This window comes from Rhodnius prolixus, unplaced genomic scaffold, assembly GCF_049639745.1.
Source record: "Rhodnius prolixus isolate KJV_2025 unplaced genomic scaffold, Rpr scaffold_11, whole genome shotgun sequence".
In the NCBI taxonomy this organism is placed as follows: domain Eukaryota; kingdom Metazoa; phylum Arthropoda; class Insecta; order Hemiptera; family Reduviidae; genus Rhodnius; species Rhodnius prolixus.
The window spans coordinates 2,855,203-2,870,357 of record NW_027411625.1 but is presented as its reverse complement, the minus strand read 5'-3'; the positions used below and the strand labels follow the sequence as shown (position 1 = coordinate 2,870,357).

Here is a 15,155-nt window from a genome sequence, read left to right as displayed (position 1 = left end):
GTAAAACTATTACAGGTGCATATTATTCATCGTTATTGGACCGTTTGAAAACCGGGCTGCAAGAAAAACGCCCACGATTGGCCCACAAAAAAGTCCTTTTCCATCACGACAACGCACCAGCTCACACCTCAGCAGTTGTGGTCGCAAAATTAATGGAAATAGGGTTCCAACACGTTTCACATCCCCCCTATTCTCCAGACTTGGCTCCCTCGGACTACTATTTGTTCCCCAATATGAAGAAATGGCTGGGGGGAAAAAGATTTTATTCAAACGAGGAGGTGATTGCAGAAACGAACGGCTATTTTTCAGACTTGAACAAATCCTATTATTCGGAAGGGATCAACAAACTAGAGCAGCGTTGGACGAAGTGTATAAGCCTAAAAGGAGACTATGTTGAAAAATAAAAAAGGTTTACCCCAAAAAATTAAGTAGTTTTTATTTTTGCACGGACTTTTCAAACGACCCTCGTAATCTATAAGAATCTTCCAGTATTAATTTAATTTTTTCTATTCACTTAAATGTTCAGCTAACTACTTTTAAAGATATAACACTCTTGGTCAACTAATAACAATAATAATAATAATAAGTGTTTATTTAATTTCAATTATATACATAAATTACATTACAGAAATAAAAATAATAATAACACTCAAGTGCATGGAGCGTACTCCGTCCGCAGAGTTGAGTTTCGTTTATATACAATACAACATAAATACAACACATTTTGGAAAAAAATAAAAATAATCCACTATTGGGTAAAAAAATGAATACTTTTACAAAAAAAGGAAATTAACTAAATAAAACATTTTAGTCGCAATTAAATTCATTAATTATTAATCTTCTATAATGTAAGGCCTCTTTTAAGTAATTGCATAAATTATTCCAATTCCAACCGTTTAATATTGCATACAAATCATTTTCAGTAAGATTTTTTTTTATTAAAATACTTTAAACGGTATGGAGTTAAAATAGGACATACGGAAACAAAGTGTACTATATCCTCCACTTGATTAAGGTTGCACAGTGTACATAAATGGCTGGTATCAGGTTTAAAAGGTCAATAGTTTAAACACAATGTCTCTGTTCTGGCTTTTAATATTAATTCTATGTCACCGAATTGCCTGTTTGAAAAATAATCTGGATAGCAAGTTAATTTTGGATAGACTTTATGGTGGATACCATTTCTTGCTTTTGACTGTGCAGTTATCATTTCCTCTATCCCTAATTTACTCATTATTGCATTTAATTTTCCTTCCCAAGCAATCACAGAATTATTATTAACTTTTATAAAAGGTATGTCAAAACGAGTACATAAATTTTTCAGTGTTTCATACCATAACGTATTTCTCGTAATAACTATCTCAATGATTAGGGGCGCTAATGACCTCAGCAGTCGATGCGCCCCCCCCCCCAAAGAAAAACAACTATCTCAGCTATCATTTTAGGCAACCTTCCCTCTGGTAATTTCATTATCTTTATTAAATATTTAAAATGTAATTGCAAAGTGTAAGCATACATACTACAAAGATTTAATTCTAAATTTAATACATAATTAGCAGTATTAGGAGGGAGGTGAAATAACTTTTTGACAAAAAATCTCTAAAGCCTTTCTGAATGTTCATATTTTTTATAACCCCACACCTGTGCCGCATAACATAATACACACCGCGAAGTTGCATAAAATAATTTGTATTTACAATCTAGTGGAACTTTGGGATTAGACAGCAATCTAGGACCAAGTACTATTCAGGCCAAATTTAGCTACACCTAATTTTTCTTTTAAATGTGGAACGAAGGAAAGTGAAGGCGTTAACTAAACTCCTAAGTATTTATATTTTTTAACGATTTCTATTTCTTGTCCTTCAAAAAACCACCGTTCATTCTTTGCTAATCTTCCGCCTTTCTTTCTGCAAATTAAAATTTTTGATTTTCCCAAATTCACACATAAACCCCAATCTTGACAGTACCTTCTTAATGAATTAATCATTTGCTGTAAAATCTCCGGCTTGTCGGCAATCAGTACAATATCAACCGCATACAGTAGTACACGAATGTTGAGATCTCCTAAAAGCACTCCACCCCTCCCATAAAGTCAGGCAAATCATTTATATAAATTGAAAAGAATGTTGGGGACAGGAAACAACCTGGTCAACTAATATGGAAATGCTTATCATTATCTTAGTATAGACTATTTTTAGGTTTCATTTTTGTTTCTGAAGTTTTTCGTATGAACCTGTTTAATATGAAGGATAAGCCAAATCTCTCTTTAATTACGCCTGGTACTGTAGGAGATAATTCACAATATGAGGATGTTGAAAAACTTCTAAGATACTTCCTGAAGAATGTCTGCTACAACAATCTTTTTTTCTTTCTTCTTTCTAGTCTGATCATAGATCATATAGGTATAAGGATAAAATTCTGTTCAAAAATTGATGTTAAAAGGCTACTAAATCAAGTAGCGAGAATTGTTATAATTCAACAAATCGGTTAAAAAATGGTTAAGATTTTAAAGAAAAACAAATAATCGATGAAAATCGTATTTATTAAAATAATCTATTGGATATGACTAAAACTCATTCAATTTATCCATGTTTAGAATTTTAACTTATCCAATCGTTATTAGTTACACTTACGTTAGTTAATCCTTTAAGCATCGCAGCCAGTGTAGGAACTCTTAGTGTTTCATCCAAAATCTGTTTCCTCTTTCTCTGTGAAATTAAGAAAAAAAAAATATATGTATATGTATACCTAAGTAAAATTAGATTAAAACATGAGGTGGGTCCTGCTGGCGTGGTACGTTCAGCCGTAAAGATGGTTTATTTTTCTAATCCTAACATTTTGTCTCGTGTGGGGAAACCATCTTTTTTTTGCATGGTCTCAAAATGTCGAAAGATCTTATATCACAAAACTAGAGATTGCAAAGCAGTCAAACTAGTTTCAGGGGACTTATCCCTCCTTCTCCTTAGACTGCAAAAGAGTTCTAGGGTGCAAGCAGTTAAACTGTATACAGGGTGTACACGGAGGAGTGGTCGAAACTTGGGGAGGTGATTCTGCAGCTCAAATGCAACAAAAAATATTCTCTTCACTTTGGCCCGATTCTCAATAGTGTCCAAGATATTTGCATTTTTCAACTTTTCCGTCGATATTCGCGTTTTTCTCCATAAAAACGGCCGTAACTTTTCTATCCTTTATCCTATAACAAATCTGCTTATTCCAAACGAAAGAGCATTAAATTTCCTATAAATTTGCTCAATACAGAGCCTCAAAACGTTTCTTATAACAATGAAATTTTTACTTTAATGTCTAAAAAATTCGTTCTAGATGATTTTAGTTAAAATTTTCAACTGCATTTTTTCAATGATTATTGAATCAAGGAGTCACCCAATTATAGAAAAAGTTGCGCATTTATTGAGCTTCAAGATCATATGAATTTTTTTGGTTTTTAATAAAACCCTACCCCGAACAGAGGGGGTGTAAATGCAGAAAACTGGGATTTTGCTTAACCGACTTTTCACTACTAATTTACTCAAATGTCAATTTTTGGAGAAGGAACAAAAAGAAAAGTAACCATTTTAGTTTTTCACAATTATTATTTAATAAAACGGAAGTAAAAAATAAAGTAGCAATAAAACGCAGTAGTTGACTACAATTGTTTGTGTAACTTATTTTAATGACATAATGGAGGTTTTATTTGATCAAAGTTAATTAATAATAATTCAAAAATAAAATGGTTATATTCTTTTTGTTCCTTCTCCAAAAATTGATTAGTTTTGAATTATTATTAATTAACTTTGATGAAAAAAACCTCCATTATGTCGTTAAAATATGTTGCGCAAACAATTGTAGTCAAGAAACTAAAAATTTGCCACAATTCTTTCCCACTTCCTTGTTTGAATAGTTCGAACGATTTTTGTAGCAATTTTAACTAGGCAACTGCCTATTGTACTTTTTCACTTCTGTGTTTTATTTTTTACTTCCGTTTTATAAAATAATAATTGTTCTAAACTAAAATGGTTACTAAAATGGTAAAAATTGATATTTGAGTAATTAGTAGTGAAAAGTCGGTTACGCGAAATCCCAGTTTTCTGCATTTACACCCCCTCTGTTCGGGGTAGGGTTTTATTAAAAACTAAAAAAATCCATATGATCTTGAAGCTGAATAAATGCGCAACTTTTTCTGAAATTATGTGATTCCTTGATTCATTAACCATTGAAAAAATGCAGTTGAAAATTTTAACAAAAATCATAGAGAACGAAATTTTTAGACAAGCGAATTTATAGGAAATTTAATGCTCTTTCGTGTGGAATAAGGAGATTTGTTGTAGGGCAAAGGATAGAAAAGTTACGGCCGTTTTTATGGCGAAAAAGTTAAAAAAGCAAATATCTTGGACACTATTGAGAATCAGGCCTTAGTGAATAGAATATTTTTTGTTGCATTTGAGCTGCTGAATCACCTCCCGAAGTTTCGACCACTCCTCCTTGTATACCCTGTATAGAAATAAATAGAGAATTATACTTATTTAAAATTAAAGCTTTCCTCAAGAGATCCTCTGTATGTGAGCAAGCCCAATCTCTCGTGATTCCATCTCTTCAAATACCTTACTTTGCTTGGCTCTACTTTGCACGCTAATACATAATTTCATTATTCGACTATTGGCATTTTTGCCTCAGACTTTTGATTGTCTTACTACATTTGCAAAAGTATTCAATCATACATTACTTTAAATGATACACACCCATATGGTTTTTTCCATTTCTTCGAGTAACACGTACGGATTAATTAGGCTAACATGGTGAAGGTCTTCTAGTTCATTAACTGGAAAATATGTTGGAACCTTTTTTCTTTTCTTCAATGATTCTATTGAGGTTGTCTCCTATGAACATAAAATTAAATAAAAAAAATGCGATATGAAATCAATATGAGACCCTCTCTTTTGTAGAATTTCTTAAAGTTAAAACATTTTAATTGTTCTAAATTCTTGTATGCTTTAGATGATTTCAGCTATATAACGGAGATTCATTACTATAAATGAAATAGCCTTTACGCATATATGATGTTTCAATGAAAGCCTGAGTACAATGTTCTCTGAAAAAAGAGATAACTTGTATTCACCTCTCTCAAATACCTTCTAAAATTATTATTATTCTTAATACAAGAAATATTTTCTTGAAATTTTACTTAGTTCAAAGGAAATTATTGGAATTCTAGTCAAGTAAATCACAAATAAACGGATCAGTGACGTCGCACTTTCAGTTTGTCAATTTTTCATAAAATGCGAAAATTTTCATATTATAAAATAATCTTTATAAATATTATACATAAGAGAGAACCGATCAATATACTGATAACTCTCGCACAAACCATCTACGAGGGTCGTTTGAAAAGTCCGTGCAAAGTCAGAGAGATAGCACCACTGGCGCGTATCGAGGTTATGTTTAGTTAGTAGCATCTCTTGGAAGAACACACACCAAGTTTCAGCCAGATCGGTCTATTTCTTTGTGTTTGACATTCGTTTGAATCGAGGAAGTCGAGTGATTTTCAAAAAAATGGACGAAAAAGTATTTCGTGTGTTGATTAAACACTACTTTATGAAAGACAAAACGCCTCAGGAGACTAAAGAGAAGCTTGATAAACATTATGGTGACTCTGCACCTTCGATTAGAACAGTTTATAAGTGGTTTCAAAATTTTCGGAGTGGCCATATGGGCACAAGTGACGCTGAACGTTCTGGACGCCCTGTTGAGGTTACTACTCCAGAAATCATTGATAAAATCCATGATATGGTGATGGATGACAGAAGAGTGAAGGTGCGTGAGATTGCTAGTGCTGTGGGCATCTCGAATGAACGGGTACATAATATTTTGCATCAACATTTGGACATGACAAAGCTATCCGCAAGATGGGTGCCGCGATTGCTCACGCTTGACCAAAAACGAAATCGTGTGAAATGTTGCAAGGACGGTTTACAGCTGTTCCAGAAGAATCCGCAGGACTTTAAGCGTCGTTTCGTCACTGTGGATGAAACATGGATACATCACTACACTCCTGAGACCAAAGAACAATCTAAACAATGGGTTACCAAGGGGGAATCTACGCCAAAAAAGGCGAAGACCGTTCTTTCGGCCGTAAAGATTATGGCGACTGTCTTTTGGGATTCGCAAGGAATAATCCTCATCGACTATCTGGAAAAGGGTAAAACTATTACAGGTCCATATTATTCATCGTTATTGGACCGTTTGAAAACCGAGCTGCAAGAAAAACGCCCACGATTGGCCCACAAAAAAGTCCTTTTCCATCACGACAACGCACCAGCTCACACCTCAGCAATTGTGGTCGCAAAATTAATGGAAATAGGGTTCCAACACGTTTCACATCCCCCCTATTCTCCAGACTTGGCTCCCTCGGACTACTATTTCTTCCCCAATATGAAGAAATGGCTGGCGGGAAAAAGATTTTATTCAAACGAGGAGGTGATTGCAGAAACGAATGGCTATTTTTCAGACTTGGACAAATCCTATTATTCGGAAGGGATCAATAAACTAGTGTATAAGCCTAAAAGGAGACTATGTTGAAAAATAAAAAAGGTTTACCCCAAAAAATTAAGTAGTTTTTATTTTTGCACGCACTTTTCAAACGACCCTCGTACAATAAATTTGCCTAAATTAATTATTCAGATGTAGAACTACAAGAATGTTATGAAATGACGAAGTTAAAAATATTGAAAAATAAAAAAACCCTGAAAAACCTTAAAGACAACTTTTGACTGGGTAGACAGACGTTTTTGTTGAAACTATTCAGTTTATGGTTTTTATTTTTTAAACTTATTTAAATACGTCTAGCACGGCGAAAGTTTTCAGTTGATAACAAAACATGCCTTTTTTAAAATTTAGTGAATAATTTTTATTCGCTGATGTACATAGTTATTTTTCGTCATGGATTTCTGTTTTACTAAAGCTTTAGAATCTTTTCTATCAACAGTTTTTTTAGCACTCAATGAAACCGGATCTGTAGCACCTCATTCACATGATGAATTCCCAGGTCCTTTAGGGAATTTCAAAAAAGAGACTAAAATCAGAGACCATCAATAACTAAGAATATTTCCCCTAATTAAAAGAAATTGGATTGATGCTAATTCAAATCTAGTTCATCCTGTAATAGGAAGAGAATGTTATTTCTATAAAGAAAAGTAATAAAAATGGTAATACCTCACAGAATCCAGGGAAAAATTTATCTACTGTAGAAATGCTGACTACTGATTCAACTTCCCGATCTGAACATATTTGGAAAATACCATCATCAGTGGATTTCTCTTCATCGAATATATATTGCGGGTGTTCTGCTTCTGATCTTATCCCACGTTTATCTCTCATAGAATGTTTTGTAGTATGACCATGGTCGTTGACCGGTATGGTAGCAGCAAAATCTTCGCTCTTAATTGACGGGTCGTAAAAGGATTCAATGTCGTATTGTATGGGATCTAATAGCTCTCTTCTCACGTGTTTAATCATAGAGAAACGTATCTTTTCAGTTACAGCTGCTAGAACACGATCTTGTTTTTCTGAAGTTGGATCTTGTTCTTCTTCATCTGAACTTCGATCTTCTGATAGTTTGTGCTGTTTTATTTCTTGTCCATCTTTTGCTGTATAATACGAGATAGATTCACTAGAGGCTACTGAAGCTACTTTCTTGATGACCTTATCGGCATCCTTCTTGATAATACCCTTAGACCTAACAGTGGTCTAAACAAAAAACAGAAACAAAAAATTTAAAAAAAATAATACAAAATAAAAATATTAGTGTGTAAAAAAAAGTCTTGTGTTTTTTCCCTCTCTCCATCTTGAAATTTTGCTACCAATTAAATATGTTTACTAAATTTATTAGTATGCATATTAGGCTTTAAACTTTCAGTTAATGCTTGTATCAATTTATGATTAGATCTGTAGGAAAAAAATATATCCTAGAAATTCGAGCGATTTTGCATCGCAACTGATATAAACAAACATCCACAATTATGATACATAGTTGATCATATAACTACAAATTTATATTACTGTGAAGAACGCAATTAATTTGTCGAAACGCCAGTTATATACAGGGTGACCAAAGTTATATGCTACACCCACTTTTTTTTTAAACGGCGGGAAATTTCGAAAAAATAAAAAACACGTATTTAATCATTTTTAGTCTAGTTTATTTTCAGTGATTGACCCATTTTTTTAAACCCTTGTATCTCGAGATACAGCATCCAACTTTTGTTTTTCAAATGGAACGTTATATTTTTTGTTGCATATTTTTATAGTATTTAAGCTCCTTAAAAAAACAAAAAAAACATTTTTTTGAAATCGGTTAGGTTTTTCAAAAGTTATGGTAATTTAAAATATGGAAAACAAATTTCAGTTTATTGTCAAAATTACGTTATTTATTTTAAAGAATCTGTTCAAACTGGGCACAATCAACGGATAGGTAAGCCAAAACTTTGGACTCCCACGCTTTGCTTGTAGCAGCACTTATGGTGGCGAAGTCAAGATCTAGGCAGGCTAGAAGTATTCGACGTTCAGGTTGTTTTTTCTACAAACGTTTGGTGTGGAGTTTTAGGAAATCAACTAATCGGCCCATACTTCTACAGAGAGAACTTAACTGGTGCAAGGTATCCAACTTTTTTTTAAGAGACATTTTGCCAGTTCTGCTTGAAGATGTTCATCTACAAAGTCGACTAGATATGTATTTTCAACAAGATGGTTGCCTGGCACATAATGCGAGAGTTGTTCGAGGTTACCTGGACAGAAATTTCCAGGAAAAGTGCTTAGGGACTCATTGTCCGATCCAATGGCCACCTCAATCTCCGGACTTAGCCCAAATGGACTATTTTTTGTCGGGATACTAAAAAAATAAAGTGTAAAGTATCCTTAATCCCGTGGCTTCAGTCGATGATCTGAAACGTCGAATAACTCTAGCCTGCCTAGATCTTGACTTCGCCACCATAAGTGCTGCTACAAGCAAAGCGTGGGAGTCCGGAGGCTTGCCTATCCGTTGGTTGTGCCCAGTTTGAACAGATTCTTTAAAAAAAATAACGTAATTTTGACGTAAATTTGTTTTTCATATTTTAAATTACTATAACTTTTGAAAAACCTAACCGATTTCAAAAAATTTTTTGTTGTTGTTTTTAGGAGCTCAAATACTACAAAAATATGGAAACAAAAAATATAACGTTCCATTTGAAAAACAAAAGTTGGATGTTGTATCTCGAGATACAAGGGTTTAAAAAAATGGGTCAATCACTGAAAATAAACTGGACTAAAAATGATTAAATAAGTGTTTTTTATTTTTTCGAAATTTCCCGCCGTTTAAAAAAAAAGTGGGTGGAGCATATAACTCTGGTCACCCTGTATATACATAAAAATTGTCTACAAAAAATTTTATTGACCGCTCCTCAATATTCCCAAGAAAAATCTATCAACAACGGTCGAAAACTAAACCATCATATTCATAACGATATTTATTTAACAACATCCAATATTCAAGAATCTTTCAAAAAATTTAAAAGATAATTAGCGATTTTCGTCTAAATAACGCTTACAACACGACTCTATAAGCAACTTTGACTTGAAAATAGTCAAAATAGCTGGAAATATTTAGATAGTATAGAATTGAATAGATAAACAATAAAACTTACATATTTTATGAGTGGTTTAATTTTTGGGATATCTGGTAAAGCATCGTTAACTTTCCGTTTTTTCTGTAAAACAGAATAAATCAATCAGATAACATATTGAATACTAAATTGTAAAAATTTGGTTTAAAAGAACTCATACGACTTTCATTCAAGGTTCTAACTTACAAATTCTATTCAATCCTTGAATTTCTTACCAAATGCAAATTAGCCACCGTATTAAATATGTCTACAAGAATATTACGGTAAATTTAGAGCCTAGAGATTAGTCTATCTCTGCTTAAAGTCTACGTTCACAAAAAGAAAAGTTATTATTCCAAAAAATATGATTACGCGCAATAAGAATAAACAAGTTCAAGTAAATTTCGTTGGAGGGTTATCAAAAAAATCTGAATAAATATTGGAATTTTTTTTTTTTTCCATATTATGAATTTGGGCAACGAATTTTATTCTTAATTTTACTGTACTAACCGTATCAAGAGTGGCACTTTAAAGAAGAAAGAATATATTTTTTCTCAGCAGTTTTCGTTTTACAAAAACAATTAAAATGCCAACAAACCAAATAATATACAACTTCTATATTTAAAATTATTACTAGCTGTTGGTTATATTTGGAAGTACTGCTGTGGTACGTAATCGAGATATTTCTCTCTGAGTTGATTACGAGGACCGAATTGTCTGATAGCTTGGCAGACTTGTCTTAATTTCAGTGTAATCTGTGGAGTCCATTTATGCATGTGTTGAGTTCTAGCCCAAAATATTTTAAAATTTTGTCGGCCCGTATCCATCAAACTTTAATACTGTTAATGTTTTGGTTTGATGCATTCTACACAAAGAAAATATTTTGGTTGTTGATTTCCTGTACATTTACGAGGGTCGTTTGAAAAGTGCGTGCAAAAATAAAAACTACTTATTTTTGGGGGTAAACCTTTTTTATTTTTCAACATAGTCTCCTTTTAGGCTTATACACTTCGTCCAACGCTGCTCTAGTTTGTTGATCCCTTCCGAATAATAGGATTTGTCCAAGTCTGAAAAATAGCCATTCGTTTCTGCAATCACCTCCTCGTTTGAATAAAATCTTTTTCCCGCCAGCCATTTCTTCATATTGGGGAAGAAATAGTAGTCCGAGGGAGCCAAGTCTGGAGAATAGGGGGGATGTGAAACGAGTTGGAACCCTATTTCCATTAATTTTGCGACCACAACTGCTGAGGTGTGAGCTGGTGCGTTGTCGTGATGGAAAAGGACTTTTTTGTGGGCCAATCGTGGGCGTTTTTCTTGCAGCCCTGTTTTCAAACGGTCCAATAACGATGAATAATATGCACCTGTAATAGTTTTACCCTTTTCCAGATAGTCGATGAGGATTATTCCTTGCGAATCCCAAAAGACAGTCGCCATAATCTTTCCGGCCGAAGGAACGGTCTTCGCCTTTTTTGGCGTAGATTCCCCCTTGGTAACCCATTGTTTAGATTGTTCTTTGGTCTCAGGAGTGTAGTAATGTATCCATGTTTCATCCACAGTGACGAAACGACGCTTAAAGTCCTGCAGATTCTTCTGGAACAGCTGCAAACCGTCCTTGCAACACTTCACACGATTTCGTTTTTGGTCAAGGGTGAGCAATCGCGGCACCCATCTTGCGGATAGCTTTGTCATGTCCAAATGTTGATGCAAAATATTATGTACCCGTTCATTCGAGATGTCCACAGCACTAGCAATCTCACGCACCTTCACTCTTCTGTCATCCATCACCATATCATGGATTTTATCAATGATTTCTGGAGTAGTAACCTCAACAGGGCGTCCAGAACGTTCAGCGTCACTTGTTCCCATATGGCCACTTCGAAAATTTTGAAACCACTTATAAACTGTTCTAATCGAAGGTGCAGAGTCACCATAATGTTTATCAAGCTTCTCTTTAGTCTCCTGAGGCGTTTTGCCTTTCATAAAGTAGTGTTTAATCAACACACGAAATTCTTTTTCGTCCATTTTTTGAAAATCACTCGACTTCCTCGATTCAAACGAATGCCAAACACAAAGAAATAGACCGATCTGGCTGAAACTTGGTGTGTGTTCTTCCAAGAGATGCTACTAACTAAACATAACCTCGATACGCGCCAGTAGTGGTATCGCTCTGACTTTGCACGGACTTTTCAAACGACCCTCGTAGGTCTAGTTTTAAATTGCAGAACTAGTTCTTTATTTGGTCTAATAAGTTTGCGTTTGAAATATACATTCTAATGTATAATTTGAAGGATGTCTGTTGATTGAATACAAAAATTGCTAAACGGTGTCTAGTTATAATTTTTTCAGCGGCAACACGAGCACATCTCTAAATTTGTTACACTGCAAACATAAGACCAGTCTTTTTTTTTTTTAATAACTTTTTTCAGGTAACTGACTTTAAGAAGTTTGTACGAAAGCTTGTTCGCCTAGCTTTATCTGTAATTCGGTTTTCCTTCTTTAATATAGGTTCCCTCACCTGCATTAAAACTGTCCGGTAAAAAGGGGGTGCTCATAAAAAATCTGCATGAAAAAGCGAACTTTTGAAAAACAATCAACTTGGACAATTTTTTTTTCTCTTTTTTGTACAAAACATAAAATTCCTAAATTTTCCTTAACATGAAGAGCATATCCTTCTTTATAAGGGTAATTTTTCGCAGTAAATTAAATCAAATAGATTTTGGGAAAAACGTTGCCCAAAAAAGGGGCAAACACGGCGTTTTCTGAAATTGTTGTTCTTGTTCTTCTCCTTCTTGTATATTGAAGGCTTTAAATTAGTAAGAATTCAAATGTTATGAACAGACTTTGTCAGTTACAAACGTGAGAATTGAAGTAACAATAAGACATGTTAATGTGTCACACAATTTCTTATTAACAGCAGCAATATTTTCAGATATTACAATTATACATTGGTCTTAGCTGGGAAATTAAATTTTAATTCAATAAATAAGAAAATTAAATAATAATTACCTTTGCTTCATCGAACTGCTGATACAAGATATGGTTCTGATTTGGGTCGTACTGTATAAAAACAAAATCATTAGCAACTTAATGAAAAAAAAATTAATACAAGTTTTTGAGGGAAGGAATTTACTGTGTGGATTTTCAAAGTGTAGTGCAGTGGTTCTTAACCTTTTCAAAGACGCGGAACACAATTATGTATATATTTTTCTCGCGGAACACTAACATTAAATAATTTGAAAATCGGCATTTAGCAAGAACTTAAAATTAATGAATAATAAAAAATCGAATATAATTTTCAAAAAAGATGTATGTATTAATTAAAATTAAAAAGGATAAATTATTACATAGTTTTAAAAAATAAATTCTGAAAATTAAATTAATCAAATAATGAACATAAAATTGCTACAAATAAGAAAATTTTCTAATCTTCAATACATTTAAAATTGAAATTTCGCGGAACACTTGGACCATATTCGCGGAACACCAGTGTTCCGCGGAACACCGGTTAAGAACCACTGGTGTAGTGGGTTGGTTTCTATACGGAACCCAACTGCCTGACATTAGATTTTCTCTTCCTAGAAGCTTCTTACTGGAAGAAGATTACTTCTTACTGGATAGAAGCACTATCTGGAGATGGACAGTGATGTCTGTAATGATAGAATTTTCTGCAGGTCGAACATTTAAAAAGCCTCCGGGTGCCAATGATCTTAGACGTTGAAGCGCCTTCTGGAGTCTGAAGCAATTTTTATTGCACTTTCATCCTCTAGACAGTGTTTTTTTTTCATTAAAGACAACACTACCTTTCATCGGATAGTGAGAGGTTCTTAAGAAGAGAAAATATAATGACAGACGGCTGGATTCGAACGCAGGATCTCTGCGTCAGTTTTTGTTGACGTGATCGAGAAGAAACCTCTTTGAAAGGAGCTCGAGCCCTCTTTCAGCGCCCTGTCCGGTGATGGACAGTGCTGACTGTAACTGAAGGACACTGACCCAATGCCGGCAGTGCTCCGAGAGGTGTACGGGCGCCAATAATTTGAGACAATGATGTCTTTTTTTTAAAAAATAAGAAGTACAATGATTTTTACCTTAAGGTATGGTGGCACCAGTTTGTGAAAGATGAGAATCGACTGTTCGTGACGAAATAGCGCATCTTGCTGCAATTGAAAACCACTTTAAAATTAATAATTGGGAATGTTTTACTTAATTATAAATACTTCAGATAGAAGGGGCCTAATGGAATGGTGGAATTTAATTCATAATTAATAATGAGCGATAATTGTGTACAGCAGTTGTAGAGATTGTTTTTCAATCAGAGCTATTTGGGAACTTAGGCACCAAGTACCTCAGCAATCACGTACTTATAACAGTAAACTGTCGGTCCGCCTGGAGGAATTTATTTATTGATTTTTGAGAGCGGTTCAGGTGTATCACATACACCTAAAACACCGCATCATTATTTAACCTAACTTAGGCCAATGGCGCACGCAAGTTTGCCGTGGGTGAAAATCTGTGCCTTGGGTACTGGAAGTGCTGTGAGAATGAGAGGTAAATTGGTAAACATTTCTGGGCCTCTAGATATGCGCACCCGCTAGTCCTCCTGTAGCATTGAAGGTTACGAGGTAGAGGAGCCATCTTAATAATGGTAGACAACATAAAGATAGTTCAGATTAACCTGCTATGCAACAAAGGTGCTATGGCAAATTTATGCCGTAACTAGATGAGTTGCAAAGACCTCTTTCATCCTGGTTGCAAGTCATGAGATAAGTGGAAACTAGTTGAATCGCTCTCAAACGGTATTACTATTAGATTTAAGTGGGTCATTTGAGTAAAAAGGGATGATATGTATAGTTTTTTTTTATAATGTTAGGCACGTTAGCAATGAATGATTTTGCTGTGATAGAAAGTCCTGAGATGGATGTACACCAGAACTGTTTGGGACTTGTTTTCAGTATATGAGTTTACACTAAACTAAATTAGTGAAACCTACCTTCTTAAGAGCTTTTATCAAGCACATCATTCTTCTGTTAATTGCAGGTTTTCCTGCCTGAATAAATGAATACACAAATTGATTAATTATTTAAAAAGAAAAAAAGCTACATCGTTTTAGAGTGCTAATGGAAAGAAAAGAAAATAGGTGGGCAGACATAATTTAGATGAATGGGTGGTACGGCAAATGATGTAGGATTATGGACGTCCGAAATTAGTGGTTAGGGAATGAGATGGCGAGGGATTCTCGAGCAGGATGGCACTCAGCAACAGGTAGTAACACCAAGTAATACTTAGACAGAGAGATTGTTTTAGATTAAGACCTAATTTCTTTATCAATGATTTCATCAGTCATGGCAAGACAAATTTTGGAAAAAAAATTGAATCAGTAGGTTTCAGATAAACAAAAAACTGAAAAGAAACTGGAACACAGCGAACCAATCATTTAATAGCGATAATACTTAACAAAAATGAAAATATTGAAAAAAATAAATAAATAGAATATTATAAGGAGAATTTTTGCTTTGTTTGTAATGA

The 15,155-nt window shown here is 34.1% G+C and overlaps 1 protein-coding gene across 2 annotated transcripts in view; it reads right to left on the bottom strand.

Annotated features, from left to right (window-relative positions):
- LOC141459375 (uncharacterized) overlaps positions 1 to 15,155 on the bottom strand; it is a 198,528-nt gene that overhangs the window by 96,354 nt on the left and 87,019 nt on the right. For both annotated transcript variants that reach the window (XM_074138403.1, XM_074138404.1), the window contains exons 40-46: positions 14,620 to 14,676; positions 13,718 to 13,786; positions 12,639 to 12,689; positions 9,675 to 9,737; positions 7,207 to 7,740; positions 4,737 to 4,874; positions 2,634 to 2,708 (exon numbers count right to left, since the gene is read on the bottom strand). In XM_074138403.1, the coding sequence (XP_073994504.1) occupies positions 2,634 to 2,708; positions 4,737 to 4,874; positions 7,207 to 7,740; positions 9,675 to 9,737; positions 12,639 to 12,689; positions 13,718 to 13,786; positions 14,620 to 14,676 (987 nt within the window). The remainder of the gene's footprint in view (positions 1 to 2,633; positions 2,709 to 4,736; positions 4,875 to 7,206; positions 7,741 to 9,674; positions 9,738 to 12,638; positions 12,690 to 13,717; positions 13,787 to 14,619; positions 14,677 to 15,155) is intronic.